We start from the raw sequence: 16,168 nt of genomic DNA on the forward strand, positions 1-16,168 counted from the left end.
TGAGAGGAGAGTGGCCTGTGGTGCCTTTGTTCCTGGGATCGGGAAGGGGGATACCAGGGCCCTGGAGCCAAGGGGCTGGGGGTGGGGGGGTGTCCCTTGGGGACCTGCTCCAAGGGTGGGGATTCCAACTACGTGACATTGTGGGTTGGGGCATCCCGGGCCAACGTGCCGCAGGTTCCTCGGGTGGGGAGGAGAGGCCCGGGTTGTCCCCGGCCCCCACACGCTCACCTGTAGCGTGAAGTTCTTCCAGAGGAGAAGCGAGAACTGTCTGAAGAGGGCCATGCTCGCCGGGGCCCGGAGGGAAGTCACCACTGCAGGAGACAGAGCCACCACACGCACGGTGAGCCGGTCACCTCCGGGTTCGGCTTACCTACACGATCGATCGAGGGGCCAGCCGGGGCCTCAACCTGGGACAGATGGAGAGCGGCTCCTTGGCCTCCGGCACTCGCTCCCCAGAGTCGTCCCCCACTGCTCCTCAACCTCCCACTTCCTCCTCCTCCCCCCTCCCTGCTCCTCTCCAACTCCCGCCTCCTCCGCTCCAGCCTCACCCCTCCCTGATCCCTCTTCCCCAAACCCTCCTTCCTCCTTCCCAGGGCTTCACAATAGGATGGGGATTAGGGAAGGAGGATTAGAAAGAAAGAAAGAGAGAGAGAGAGAGAGAGGGAGAGAGCACACCTGAGTGCTGTGGCATCTAGAGGTTAAACTCCTTGTGGGCAGGGAATGGGCCACTTTTTTTTTGTAGCCAACCAACAGTGTCTACTGAGTAACTACTGCAGTCAGAACATCACGCTAAGCAAGAGGATGGCGTACAAAGGAAGAAGACTGGCTCCACACCAAGAGTTTAGTACAGTGCACTGCACCAGAAGACGTTCCATAAATGATACTATCACTACTACTAACATTACCATCACTAAAGGAAATCAGCCTCCTTAGCGTGGCAGAGGCTGGACACCAAAATAACCTCATCATAATTTTTTATTAAGCCCAGCACCCTAGACACAAGATAATCAGATTGGACGTAGTACCCATTCGCTCACAGTCTGGGGGGTGGTGAGCAGGGCTTTTTTATCCCCATTTGACAGGTGAGACAATAGAGGCCCCAAGAGGGAAAGTGACTTGCCCAAGGTCCCTCAGCGGGTCAGTGGCAGAGTCGGGACTAGAAAGAGGATGTTGTGACACCTGTTCCGGGCTCTCTCTACAAGGCCCCGGGAAAACCCAGCAGCTAAGCCAAGGGGCCGAAGAAGGCGTTTCCTGCAGACAGCTGGAGAGCAAAGCCTCTCCCCTTCCCTTCTCCCCGATCCCTCCTTTCCCCTCCTTCTCATTCATTCATTCAATCGTATTTATTGAGCGCTTACTGTGTGCGGAGCATGGCCCTGCTGAGAGCTCACCTCCTCCAGGAGGCCTTCCCAGACTGAGCCCCTTCTTTCCTCTCCCCCTCGTCCCCCTCTCCATCCCCCCGTCTTACCTCCTTCCCTTCCCCACAGCACCTGTATATATGTATATATGGTTGTACATATTTATTACTCCATTATTTATTTATTTATTTATTTATTTATTTTACTTGTACATTCCTATCCTACTTATTTTATTTTGTTGGTATGTTTGGTTCTGTTCTCTGTCTCCCCCTTTTAGACTGTGAGCCCACTGTTGGGTAGGGACTGTCTCTATGTGATGCCAATTTGTACTTCCCAAGCGCTTAGTACAGTGCTCTGCACATAGTAAGCGCTCAATAAATACGATTGATTGATTGATTGATTGATTGATACTAAGCGCTTGGGAAGTACAAGTTGGCAACATACAGAGACGGTCCCTACCCAACAATGGGCTCACAGTCTAGAAGGGGGAGACAGACAACAAAACAAAACATCGGACAGGTGTCAAGTCTTCAGAGCAAATAGACAAAGCTAAATGCACGTCATTAACGAAATAAATAGAATAGTAAATATGTACAAGTAAAATAAAAAGAGTAATAAATCTGTACAAATATATATACAGGTGCTGTGGGGAGGGGAAGGAGGTAGGGCCGGGGGGATGGAGAGGAGGAGAGGAAAAAGAGGGCTCAGTCTGGGAAGGCCTCTGGGAGCCTCAGTCTGGGAGCTCTCAGTAGGGCTTCGAAGGGAGGAAGAGCGCTATCCTGGCAGATGTCAGAGGGAGGGAATTCCAGGCCAGGGGAAGGACGTGGGCCGGGGGTCAACGGTGGGACAGGCGAGAATGAGGCTCAGTGAGGAGGTTAGCGGCAGAGGAGCGGAGGGGGCGGGCAGGGCTGGAGAAGGACAGAAGGGAGGTGAGGTAGGAGGGGGCGAGATGATGGACAGCCTTGAAACCGAGAGTGAGGAGTCTTTGGTTGATGCTTCCCCACTTCAATCTATACTTCACGCTGCTGCCCGGATAGTCTTTGTGCAGAAATGCTCTGGGCATGTTACTCCCCACCTCAAAAATCTCCAGTGGGTACTAATCAACCTACGCATCAGACAAAAACTCCTCACTCTTGGCTTCAAGGCTGTCCATCCCCTCGCCCCCTCCTACTTCACCTCCCTTCTCTCCTATACAGCCCAGCCCACACCCTCCGCTCCTCTGCCGCTCACCTCCTCACTGGGCCTCGTTCTCCCCTGTCCCACCGTCGACCCCCAGCCCACATCCTCCCCCTGGCCTGGAATGCCCCCAATCCCTCCGCACATCCGCCAAACTAGCTCTCTTCCTCCCTTCAAAGCCCTACTGAGAGCTCACCTCCTCCAGGAGGCCTTCCCACACTGAGCCCCCTCCTTCCTCTCCCCCTCCTCCCCCTCCCCTTCCCCCTTGCCTTACCTCCTTCCCCTCCCCACAGCACCTGTATATATGTAATATGCTTGTACATATTTATTACTCTATTTATTTTACTTATACATATTTATTCTATTTATTTTATTTTGTTAATATGTTTTGTTTTGTTGTCTGTCTCCCCCTTCTAGACTGTGAGCCCGCTGTTGGGTAGGGATCATCTCTATATGTTGCCAACTAGTACTTCCCAAGCGCTTAGTACAGTGCTCTGCACACAGTAAGCGCTCAATAAATACAACTGAATGAATGCATGAATGTGTAGGTTGACAGGCAGCCACTGGAGATTTTTGAGGAGGGGAGTAACATGCCCAAAGCGTTTCTGCACAAAGATGATCCGGGCAGCAGCATGAAGTACAGACTGAAGTGGGGAGAGACAGGAGGATGGGAGATCAGAGACAAGGCTGATGCAGTAATCCAGTCGGGATAGGATGAGAGATTGAACCAGCAAGGTAGCGGTTTGGATGGAGAGGAAAGGGCGGATCTTGGCGATGTTGCGGAGGTGAGAATGGCAGGTTTTGGTGATGGATTGGATGTGAGGGGTGAACGAGACAGCAGAGTCGAGGATGACACCAAGGTTGCGGGCTTGTGAGACGGGGAGGATGGCAGTGCCGTGAACAGTGATGGGAAAGTCAGGGAGAGGGCAGGGTTTGGGAGGGAAGACAAGGAGTTCAGTGTTGGACCTATTGAGTTTTAGGTGGCTGGGAGACGTCCAGATGGAGATGTCCTGAAGGCAGGAGGAGACCCGAGCCTGAAGGGAGGGAGAGAGAGCAGGGGCAGAGATGTAGATTTGGGTGTCATCAGCGTAGAGGTGATAGCTGAAGCCGTGGGAGCGAATGAAGTCACCAAGGGAGTGAGTGTAGATCGAGAACAGAAGGGGACCAAGCACTGAACCTTGGGGAACCCCCACAGTAAGGGGATGGGAGGGGGAGGAGGAGCCCGCAAAGGAGACTGAGAATGAACGGCCGGAGAGATAAGAGGAGAACCAGGAGAGGACGGAGTCCGTGAAGCCAAGGTTGGATAGCGTGTTGAGGAGAAGGGGGTGGTTCACAGTGTCACAAACAGCTGAGAGGTTGAGGAGGATTAGGATAGAGTAGGAGCCGTTGGATTTGGCAAGAAGGAGGTCATTGGTGACCTTTGAGAGGGCAGTTTCGGTGGAGTGCAGGGGACGGGAGCCAGATCGGAGGGGTCTAGGAGAGAGTTGGCGTTGAGGAATTCAAGGCAGCGGGTGTAGACAACTCGTTCTAGGAGTTTGGAAAGGAATGGTAGGAGGGAGACAGGGCGATAACTAGAAGGGGAGGTGGGGTCAAGAGAGGGGTTTTTTAGGATGGGGGAGACGTGGGCAAGCTTGAAAGCAGAGGGGAAGGAACCAGTGGAGAGTGAGCGGTTGAAGATGGAAGTTAAGGAGGGGAGGAGGGAAGGGGCGAGAGATTTGATAAGATGAGAGGGAATGGGGTCTGAAGCACAGGTGGATGGAGTAGCACTTGAGAGGAGGGAGGAGATTTCATCTGAAGATACTGCTGGGAAGGAAGGGAGAGTAGCAGAGAGGGTTGAGAGCCAGGGGGTTGGAGAAGGGGGAGGAGTGACTTTGGGGAGCTCAGACCTGATGGAGTTGATTTTACTAATGAATTAGGAGGCTAGATCGTTGGGGGTGAGGGAAGGAGGAGGGGGAGGAACAGGGGGCCTGAGGAGGGAGTTAAATGTATGGAACAGCTGACGGGGATGAGTGTCAATAAGGGAGGAGAAATAGTTTTGCCTGGCAGAGGAGAGGGCAGAGTTAAGGCAGGAAAGGATAAACTTGAAGTGAACATGGTTGGCTTGGTGTATAGACTTTCGCCAGAAGCGTTCAGCAGCTCGAGCATAAGAGCGAAGGAGGCGGACAGTGGCAGTGATCCAAGGCTGTGGGTTAGTGGCACGAGAGTGGCGAAGGGAAAGGGGAGCGAACAAGTTGAGTTGAGTGGACAGGGTAGAGTTGAGAGCAGTAATCTGGTGTTCAAGATTGGGTAAAGAGGAAAGGGAGGTGAGGTGGGGTGTGATGCGCTGAGAAAGATGGATGGGGTCGAGAGAGCGGAAGTCTCTGTGAGGTAGTAATACAGATTTACAGGGGAGAGGAGAGTGAGTGAGGAGGCAGGTGAGAAGGTTATGATCAGAGAGAGGGATTTCAGAGTTGGTGAGGATGGAGATGGTGCAGTGGTAGGAGACGCTGAGGTCAAGGGAGTGACTTGGACTCAGCCTGGAGGGAGTCCAATGGCCGAGTGTGATGGCCCCCAGAACCCGGTCTGCCTCAGGAAGGACGCGGCGGCGGGGAGCTGGAGCCACACGACTTGAAAGGCTCAGGCGAGGTCACGTGACCCTCTCCAAAAGAGATCTGGGCTTCAGGTGGGGCCAGGTTTCCCTTGAGGGCCTCGTGGTCGAGACCGCTCCCTCAGAGGGTGAGTGGGGACAAAAGGGGGACCTTCTCTGGAGGGTCTCCCTACAGGAGTCTCTTGGGGTGGGTTAAGGGGGAGGCAGCCTTCTCAGGGCTTCCCCGGAACCACGGGTGGTGGAATCATACTGACCGATAAGAAACGGTGGTCAGCCTCTCGGGGAAGGGCTCAGATCAACAGCCTGAAGGCCTCGTTCCTGGGGAAAGAAACAGATGAGACCGTTAGGAAGAAACACCAAGCAGACGGACGGACTGAAGGCTTCTCGGCCAGCCCTGCCCACGGGTCGGAGCTTCTGGCTCGCTGGCCTTTCTGGAGGGCTGGCGGTGAAGGCTAACTGCCGCCCGGTCAGCCCCTGTCCCGCTTACTCCGACCCATCCCATCCCAAGGTCAACGGCTCCCGAGGGGGAAACGGAGCTTCTCGTATGTGATCACCCTGCCAACGCTGCCCACCGCCCACCCGTTCGCTCCCTCGCTGTGCCAACGCTGCCCACGGCCCACCCGTTCGCTCCCTCGCTGGGCTCCGGACCCCAGCAGGGACCACCCCCTCTCATGTGGGGCGGGAGAGCGTGAGGAATGCCGGGCCAGCCAACTGTACTTCCCAATCAATCAATCAATCAATCAATCAATAGTATTTATTGAGCGCTTACTTTGTGCAGAGCACTGTACTAAGCCCTTGGGAAGTACAAGTTGGCAACATATAGAGACGGTCCCTACCCAACAGTGGGCTCGCGGTCTAAAAGTCCCAAGCGCTTAGTACAGTGCTCTGCACACAATAAGCGCTCAATAAATACGATTGAATGAATGAATGAATGAATGCACTCCTCCGCGTTGGGTCTCATAATTAAAAAATAAAATCCTTATAGAATTCACGAAGCATTTACTCTGTGCTAAGCCCTGAGGTAGACATGAATCAATCACGTCGGACGTGAGAAGCAGCACGGCCCCAGTGGGAAGAGCCCAGGTTTGGGTTCTCGCGCCAGCTGACCTTGGGCAACTCACTTCACTTCTTTGTGCCTCAGTTTCCTCATCTATAAAATGGGGGCTAAATTCCCGTTCTCCCTCTCCTGTAGACTGTGAGCCTCAAATGGGACCAGGACTGATTCTACTGTACCTGCTTAGTATATAATAAGCACTTGTAATTATCATTGTTATTATTGCGAGGGGGGGGAAGACTCTGATGGCCATTTGACAGATGAGGAATGTGAGGCCCAGAAAAGTTCAGGGACCGGCCCAAGGTCTCACAGCGGGCCAGGGGCTGAGCTGGGACTAGAAGTGGGGTCTCTTGGCTTCCACCCTCAGCTGTGTCCCCCAAGTTCCCCACCGCTCCCCATTGCTTGGACTCTGTGCCAGGACTAGGGGCTGTTGGTCACCATCAGCAGGGTGTGCAAACTGCGAGCCCCGGGAAGTACAGAGGCACTTAAGCACTGTCAACTCAGATTCATTAACAGTTATTATCATTAACAGCAATAAAATAATAATAATGGCATTTGTTATGCACTTACTATGTACGAAGCAAATGGATTGGACACAGTCCCTGTCCCACACAGGGCCTGCGGTCTTAATCCCCATTTTACAGATGAGGTAACCGAGTCGGAGAGAAGTTGTCAGTCAGTCGGTTGAATTTGAGTGCCTACTACTACTACGAATAATAACTGTGGTATTTGTTAAGTGCCTATTATGTGCCAGGCACTGTTCGAAGCACTGGGGTGGATAGAAGTAAATCAGGTTGAGCACAGTCCCTGTCCCACCTGGGGCTCATGTCTTAATTCCCTCATCTGTAAAATGGGGATTAAGGCTGTGAGCCCCATGTGGGACAACCTGATTACATTGTAACCCAGCGCTTAGAACAGGGCTTGGCACATGGTAAGCGCTTAACAAATACCATTATTATTATTATTAATAATAATAATCCCCATTTTACAGATGAGGGAACTGAAGCACAGAGAAGTGAAGTGGCTTGCCCAAGGTCACGCAGCAGACAAGTGGCAGAGGCAGGATTAGAACCCATAGCCTTTTAACTTCCAGGCCTGTGCTCTGTCAACTGTGCCATGCTGCTTCTGTGTGTACTTCCCAAGCGCTTAGTACAGTGCCCTGCACACAGTAAGCGCTCAATACGATTGATTGATTAGTACAGTGCTCTGCATGCAGTAAGCGCTCAATAAATACGACTGATTGATTGATTGCAGAGCACTGTACTAAGTACTTGGGGGAGTACGATAAAACAGTAAACAGACACATTCCCTGCCCACAACAAGCTTACAGCCTAGTAGGTGGCCCTACTGAGAGCTCACCTCCTCCAGGAGGCCTTCCCAGACTGAGCCCCTTCCTTCCTCTCCCCCTCATCCCCCTCTCCACCCCCCCCATCTTACCTCCTTCCCTTCCCCACAGCACCTGTATATATGTATATATGTTTGTACATATTTGTTACTCTATTTATTTTACTTGTACATATCTATTCTATTTATTTTGTTAGTATGTTTGGTTTTGTTCTCTGCCTCCCCCTTTTAGACTGTGAGCCCACTGTTAGGTAGGGACTGTCTCTATATGTTGCCGACTTGTACTTCCCAAGTGCTTAGTACAGTGCTCTGCACACAGTAAGCGCTCAATAAATACGATTGATGATGATGATAGAGGGAGAGACAGACAGAAATAAATTGCAATTAACATTATTATAAACGGAGTGACTTGTCCAAGGGCACACACAGCAGAAAGGGGGGATTAGAACCCAGGTCCTTCCAACTCCCAGGCCCCTGCTCTGCTCTACTAGGCCACGCTGCCTCCGTTTAAGACAACGAGACTCAAGTTTCACCTTTCCCGTCACCCAAGCCGGGTCGAGGGCCACCCACTCGAGCAGGGAACGGGAACTGGAGGGACCAGAAAGGAAAGGCGCCGAGTGGGACAAGGAGCCTCTTACAGTGTCCCCCCGAGGAGGGGATTGATGATTAATCTGGGGGTAAACACCCAAGGTGGGAGAGGCCTGACGGGAAACTGGAGGGGACAGAAGGCGGGAGAGGCAAGGCGCCCTGAAGGAGCCCCACTGAACCACATAGCTCCCCACCCTATAAGCCTCGGAGGGCAAACAAAGGGTTGGGGAAAATCCAAGACATGATACAATGGTATTTGTTAAGCACTTACTATGTGCCAAACATTGTGCTCGACCCTGGGACAGCTCCCAAACTATCAGTCCCTGCCCAACAAGTGAGGGAGTGCGGGCAGGGAATGTGTCTGTTATACTGAACTCTCCCCAAGCACTTAGTACAGCGCTCTGCACACGGTAAGCGCTCGATAAACACCACCGAGAACGGGCACGGCATTTGTTAAGGGCTCGTTTTGTGGCAGGCGTCGTACTAAATGCCGGGGTATATACAAGCTGATCAGGTTGGACACAGTACTTGTCTCACGTGGGGCTCACAGTCTTAATCCTCATTTTACAGGTGAGGTAACTGAGGCACAGGGTAGTAAAGTGACTTGCCTAAGATCCCACAGCAGGCAAGTGGCAGCACTGGGATTAGGTCCTCTGGGCCATACTGCAAGGAATGTCACACGGGGACTCCAGCAAGAAAACAAAAAGGGATTTTTCCCACTCGTGACAACTGGAGGGAAGTAGTGTGGAAAGAGCACGGGCTGGGTTCTAATCCTGCCTCTGCCACTTCTCTGCTGTGTGACTTCAGACAGGTTACTTAGCTTCTCTGGGCCTCAGTTGCCTCATCGGCAAGACGGGGATTCAATACCTGTTGTTCCTCCTACTTAGATTGAGAGTCCCGTATGGGACCTGATTATCTTTTCTCTACCCCAGTCAGTCAACCATATTTATTGGGTCCTCACTGTGTATTAAGCACTCTGGAGAGGACAATATAATAATATTACAGACACATTCCCCGCCCACGATGAGCTTACAGTCTACAGGGGCACATGAAGACCAAGGGCATTCCAGGCCAGAGGCAGGATGTGGGCGAGACGCTGGCGATGAGACAGATGAGACGAAGGCCCAGGGAGAAGCTTGGCATTAGAGGAGACCTGATTATCTTTTCTCTACCCCAGTCAGTCAACCATATTTATTGGGTCCTTCCTGTGAATTAAGCTGTCCCAGGGTCGGGTAGGGACTGTATATGGTGCCAATTTGTACTTCCCAAGCGCTTAGTACAGTGCTCTGCACATAGTAAGCGCTCAATAAATACGATTGATGATGATGATGATGATGAAGCACTTTGGAGAGGACAATATAACAATATTACAGGCACATTCCCCGCCCACGATGAGCTTACAGTCTAGAGGGGCACATGAAGAGAGGGCATTCCAATCAATCAATCAGTCGTATTTATATACGTATATATATATATATGTATATATGCTTGTACATTTTTTTTACTCTATTTATTTATTTATTTATCTTATTTGTACATATCTATTCTATTTATTTTATTTTGTTAGTATGTTTGGTTTTGTTCTCTGTCTCCCCCTTTTAGACTGTGAGCCCACTGTTGGGTAGGGACTGTCTCTAGATGTTGCCAATTTGTACTTCCCAAGCGCTTAGTACAGTGCTCTGCACATAGTAAGCGCTCAATAAATACGATTGATGATGATGATGATGATTTATTGAGCGCTTACTGTGTGCAGAGCACTGTACTAAGCGCTTGGGAAGTACAAGTCGGCAACACATAAAGACAGTCCCTACCCAACAGTGGGCTCACAGTCTAGAAGGGGGAGACAGGGAACAAAACCAAACGTACTAACAAAATAAAATAAATAGAATAGATATGTACGTATCTCTCCCCCTTTTAGACTGTGAGCCCACTGTTGGGTAGGGACTGTCTCTATATGTTGCCAACTTGGACTTCCCAAGCGCTTAGTACAGTGCTCTGCACACAGTAAGCGCTCAATAAATACAATTGATGATGATGATATGTACATGTAAGATAAATAAATAGAGTAATAAATATGTACAGGCCAGAGGCAGGATGTGGGCGAGACATTGGCGATGAGACAGACAAGACGGAGGCCCAGTGAGAAGTTTGGCATTAGAGGAGCGCAGTGTGCGGGCTGCATTGTAGCAGGAGAGGAGTTAGGTGAGGGAGGAGCGGGCGAAGGGATTGAGTACTTTGCTTGGCAGATAATAAGTGTTTAACAAATACCACTATTACTGTTATTATTATTTTTTTTTTAATGGCATTTATTAAGCGCTTACTATGTGCAAAGCACTGTTCTAAGTGCTGGGGAGGTTACAAGGTGATCAAGTCGCCCCACGGGGGGTTCACAGTCTTCATCCCCATTTTACAGATGAGGGAACTGAGGCACAGAGAAGTGAAGTGACTTGCCCAAAGTCCCACAGCTGACAGTTGGTGGAGCCGGGATTAGAACCCATGACCTCTGACTCCAAAGCCCGGGCTCTTTTCCACTGAGCCACGCTGCTTCTCTATTAAAACCAGCTTTATCTCTCTTTATTAAAGAGCTAGCTCTCTTCCTCCCTTCAAGGCCCTACTGAGAGCTCCCCTCCTCCACGAGGCCTTCCCAGACTGAGCCCCTTCCTTCCTCTCCCCCTCGTCCCCCTCTCCATCCCCCCCATCTTACCTCCTTCCCTTCCCCACAGCACCTGTATAGATGTATATATGTTTGTACATATTTATTACTCTATTTCTTTATTTATTTTACTTGTATATATCTATTCTATTTATTTTATTTTGTCAGTATGTTTGGTTTTGTTCTCTGTCTCCCCCTTTAAGACTGTGAGCCCACTGTTGGGTAGGGACTGTCTCTAGATGTTGCCAATTTGCACTTCCCAAGCGCTTAGTACAGTGCTCTGCACATAGTAAGCACTCAATAAATACGATTGATGATGATGATGATTAAAACCAGCCAACTGGAACGGGCAAAACCCAGACAGGACCGGCCATCTCCAACTTTCAGTTTTCAAAGAGCAGAGGCCGCTTTCCACCAGGGCCTGGGCCGCCTTCTGCCTGGCTGCAGAGCAGGAGAGCGCTGGGGAGGGGAAAGTGGAGCCCCAAAACTGAAATAGATAATAATAATAATAATAATAATAATAATAATGGCATTTATTAAGCGCTTACTATGTGCAAAGCACTGTTCTAAGCGCTGGGGAGGTGACAAGGTGATCAGGTTGTCCCACGGGGGGCTCACAGTCTTAATCCCCATTTTACAGATAACTGAGGCAGAGAAGTTAAGTGACGTGCCCAAGGTCACACAGCTGACAATTGGCAGAGCTGGGATTTGAACCCATGACCTCTGACTCCAAAGCCCGTGCTCTTTCCGCTGAGCCACGCTGCTTCTCTATAGATATATCGGTATATCTATAGATATATCGATATACTCTATAGATATATAGAGATATATATATATATTTATATCTCTAAATAGATAGTGTCTCTTCTAGACTGTGAGCCCGCTGTCTCTATATGTTGCCAACTTGTACTTCCCAAGCGCTTAGTACAGTGCTCTGCACACAGTAAGCGCTCAATAAATACGACTGAATGAATGAATGAATGAACACGACTGAATGAAAGAATGGCGCCAGCCTCTCCATCCTAACAGGGCCGCACTCAATAGTAAATAAGCCAATTTGTCATTCCTGGTCTTTAAAGAAGGCAACACTCTTAGAGAGAAATTAACCTGGGAGAAGCAGCGTGCCCCAGTGGGAGTCAGAAAGACCTGGGTTCTAATCCTGGCTCTACCACTGGTCTGCTGTGTGACCTTGGGCAAGCCACTTCTCCGCGCCTCGGTTCCCCCATTTGCAAAATGGGGATTGAGACTGTGAGCCCCGTGTGGGACAGGGACTCTGCCCAGCCCCATTTGCTTGTACCCACCCCAGCGCTTAGTACAATGCCCGGCATGTTGTAAGCGTTTTTCCCCAAGCGCTTAGCACAGTGCTCTGCACACAGTAAGCGCTCAATACGATTGAATGAATGAATGAAATACCATTATTATGATAATTATTCATTATTATGATGGGGAATCAATGCTATTTATTGAGCACCTATTGAATGCAGGACACTGACCCACACATTTGGGAGAGGACAAGTTAGCAGGCCCAACCCTGAACCTTAAGGAACTTACAGTCTATTGGGTGCATAGCACTGTTCTGAGCACTTGGGAGACATGGTCACCTCCTCCAGGAGGCCTTCCCAGACTGAGCCCCTTCCTTCCTCTCCCCCTCATCCCCCTCTCCATCCCCCCCATCTTACCTCCTTCCCTTCCCCACAGCACCTGTTTATATGTATATATGTTTGTACATATATATTACTCTATTTATTTTACTTGTACATATCTATTCTATTTATTTTATTTTGTTAGTATGTTTGGTTTTGTTCTCTGTCTCCCCCTTTTAGACTGTGAGCCCACTGTTGGGTAGGGACTGTCTCTATATGTTGCCAATTTGTACTTCCCAAGCGCTTAGTACAGTGCTCTGCACATAGTAAGCGCTCAATAAATACAATTGATGATGATGATGATGGTCCCTGTCCTCAAGAAGCTGACAGTCTACTGTACGCAGTACTGGGAAACATTCAGTCATTCAATCGTATTTATTGAGCGCTTACTGTGTGCAGAGCACTGTACTAAGCGCTTGGGAAGTACAAGTCGGCAACATATAGAGACGGTCCCTACCCAACAATGGGCTCACAGTCTAGAAGGGGGAGGCGGACGACAAAACAAAACACGTGGACGGGTGTCAAGTCAGCACAGCCTAGCGGAAAGAATACGGCTTTGGGAGTCCAAAGACCTGTGTTCCAATCCCAGTTCTGCCAACTGCTTGCTGTGTGACCCTGGGCAAGTCACTTAACTTCTCTGGGCCTCAGTTTCCACAACTGTAAAAAAAAAAAATAAGGATCCACTACCCGCTGTCCCTCCTACTGAGACTGTACAGGACAGGGACTGTATCTGACCTGCAGCGCTTAGAACAGTACTTCATCATCATCATCAATCGTATTTATTGAGCGCTTACTATGTGCAGAGCACTGTACTAAGCGCTTGGGAAGTACAAATTGGCAACATACTTGACACACAGTAAGCACTTACTTAAATATGACGACAATGATAATAATGATACTGTATAGTGAGTGCTGGGGAGAGTACAGGAGAGTTAGTAGACATGATCCTTGCCCTCCAGGAGCTTCCATTCATTCACTCATTCAATCGTATTTATTGAGCGCTTACTGCGTGCAGAGCACTGTACTAAGCGCTTGGGAAGTCCAAGTTGGCAACATCTAGAGGTGGTCCCTACCCAACAGCAGGCTCACAGTCTAGAAGGGGGAGACAGACAACAGAACAAAACATATTAACAAGATAAAATAAGAACCCACGACCCCTGACTCCCAAGCCCGGGCTCTTTCCACTGAGCCACGCTGTATTTATTGAGCGCTTAAAGTGCAGAGCACTGTGCTTGGCACATAGTAAGCGCTTAACAAATACCAAAATTATTATTTGGGGGCCCTGGCTACAGTTACACATGTGGTATCTATGTCCATGAGCTCACTGTGGGCCAGGAGTGTTGAGAGAAGCAGCGTGGCTCAGTGGAAAGAGCCCGGGCTTTGGAGTCAGAGGTCATGGGTTCAAATCCCCCTCTCCATCCCCCCATCTTACCTCCTTCCCTTCCCCACAGCACCTGCATATATGTATATATGGTTGTACATATTTATTACTCTATTTATTTATTTATTTATTTATTTATTTATTTATTTATTTATTTAACTTGTACATTTCTATCCTATTTATTTTATTTTGTTGGTATGTTTGGTTCTGTTCTCTGTCTCCCCCTTTTAGACTGTGAGCCCACTGTTGGGTAGGGACTGTCTCTATGTGTTGCCAATTTGTACTTCCCAAGCGCTTAGTACAGTGCTCTGCACATAGTAAGCGCTCAATAAATACGATTGATTGATTGATTGATTGATTGATTAAATCCCGGCTCCGCCAATTAACAGCCATGTGACTCTGGGCAAGTCACTTCACTTCTCTGTGCCTCAGTTACCTCATCTGTAAAATGGGGATGAAGACTGTGAGCCCCCCGTGGGACACCTTGATCACCTTGTAACCTCCCCAGTGCTTTAGAACAGTGCTTGGCACATAGTAAGCGCTTAATAAACGCCATCATCATTATTATTACTGTTATTCTGTACTCTCCCAAGCGCTTAGCATAGTACTTGGCACACAGTAAGTGTCCAGCAAAAAAAAATTGCCAGATCTAGCAGTCCCCCAAAGGCGAAGGTGGCTGGGGGACATGAGACCACAAATCCCAACCGTTCAGGCCCCCCAGGCTTCTTTCCGCCCCACGGGGAGAGAACGGGGTGGGAAGGGTGAGCCGGGGGAGTCAGGGCCTTGGGTCTATCATTTACCTGGACTTCAGAACAATAATAATAACTATGGTATTTGTTAGGCGCTTACTACACGGGGTGAATACAAGCAAATCGGGTTGGGCAGAGTCCCCGTCCCATATGGGGCTCACAGCCTCAGTCCTCAATTTACAAATGAGATTCGGCCACACGTCTGCTGTGTGACCTTGGGCAAGTCACTTAACTTCTCTGAGCCTCAGTTCCCTCATCTGTAAAATGGGGATTAAGACTGTGAGCCCCACGTGGGACAGCTTGCTCACCTTGTATCCCCCCCCCAGCGCTTAGAACAGTGCTCTGCACATAGTAAGTGCTTAACAAATGCCATCATTATTATTATTATAATTGAGGCCCAGAGAAGCGAAGTGACTTGCCCACGATCGCCCAGATAAGTGGCAGAGCTGGGATTAGAACCCATGACCTTCTGAGTCGCGGGCCTGGGCTCTATCCACTAGGCAACGCTGCTCCTCTAAGGAGTTTGGGGGAGCAGGGCAGGAGTGATCGGCCCCCCGCAGCTGCTTCGAGCGGGTTCCCCAGCACAAGCAGGGGCTCAGGAGGACTGCAAGGGAGCCGGGCCAAGCGGCCGTGCGGGGGCCGCCCTTCCGTGACCCGGTGACTGTGAAGGGATCATCATCATCATCATCATCAATCGTATTTATTGAGCGCTTACTATGTGCAGAGCACTGTACTAAGCGCTTGGGAAGTCCAAATTGGCAACATCTAGAGACAGTCCCTACCCAACAGTGGGCTCACAGTCTAAAAGGGGGAGACAGAGAACAAAACCAAACATACTAACAAAATAAATAGGATAGATAAGTACAAGTAAAATAAATAAATGAATAAATAGAGGGATGCGCACGGACGGCTGCTGGACTCTGACCGGCTGGCCGAGACTGCCACGATCCAGAGCGCGGAGGCTGCGGAGGCTGAAATCCCTTACGCTCCTTGAGGAAAGGAACTCGGCGTTCCCAGGAGTGGCGAGGATGGACGGAGGCCAACGCCAGCTCTGCCCATCCCCGCCCTGGCCGGCAACCCCCGACCCCTCCATCCCCCGGCCTTGACCAAACCCGGCGGGGATACGGGGCCATTTCCGGGGCGCGGACACAGCTGCTCCCAGAGAAGAGCCACTCCGGGCCCCTCCTTCTAACGAGAGGCTACTTGGCTCTGTGCCCGGAGGGGCCGGAAAGGGACTTTTCCCTCTCCAACCACCTGGCACTCTCCTGGGAAAACACTGATTCATCCAGCCACTTCCGTCTGGGCAACAGCCGGACGGGGAGGGGGGAGCTGGCGGGGCCACTGGGCAAGTGCCTGGTGGGGGGCACAGATACAAGGAAATAGCTGAACCCCATGCGCGGTTGGCCAGTGCCATGAGCTGCCCAATCCTCGGCTAGAGCTAGGGGACTCCCGTTTTCTGACTAAGCATCATAACTTTTCTGTGCCTCAGTTTCCTCATCCGTAATCAATGAGTCCGTGGTATTCCAGGGAGGGCCTGGAATGCCCCCAATCCCTCTGCCCATCCGCCAAGCTAGCTCTCTTCCTCCCTTCAAGGCCCTGCTGAGAGCTCACCTCCTCCAAGAGGCCTTCCCAGACTGA

General features: G+C 50.4%; 1 protein-coding gene across 2 annotated transcripts in view; it reads right to left on the reverse strand.

Moving 5' to 3' along the window:
• Positions 1-16,168, reverse strand: part of ABCA3 (ATP binding cassette subfamily A member 3) — a 91,608-nt gene that overhangs the window by 57,855 nt on the left and 17,585 nt on the right. Inside the window, exons 2-3 of one of the 2 annotated variants that reach the window (XM_038762230.1) lie at positions 5,373-5,436; positions 229-311 (exon numbers count right to left, since the gene is read on the reverse strand). In XM_038762230.1, the coding sequence (XP_038618158.1) occupies positions 229-282 (54 nt within the window). In that variant the 5' untranslated portion in view covers positions 283-311; positions 5,373-5,436. Of the gene's footprint in view, positions 1-228; positions 408-5,372; positions 5,437-16,168 lie in introns of both variants that reach the window. The other variant, XM_038762229.1, reaches the window with a different exon arrangement.

Source organism: Tachyglossus aculeatus, chromosome 21 (assembly GCF_015852505.1).
Source record: "Tachyglossus aculeatus isolate mTacAcu1 chromosome 21, mTacAcu1.pri, whole genome shotgun sequence".
NCBI classification, from domain to species: domain Eukaryota; kingdom Metazoa; phylum Chordata; class Mammalia; order Monotremata; family Tachyglossidae; genus Tachyglossus; species Tachyglossus aculeatus.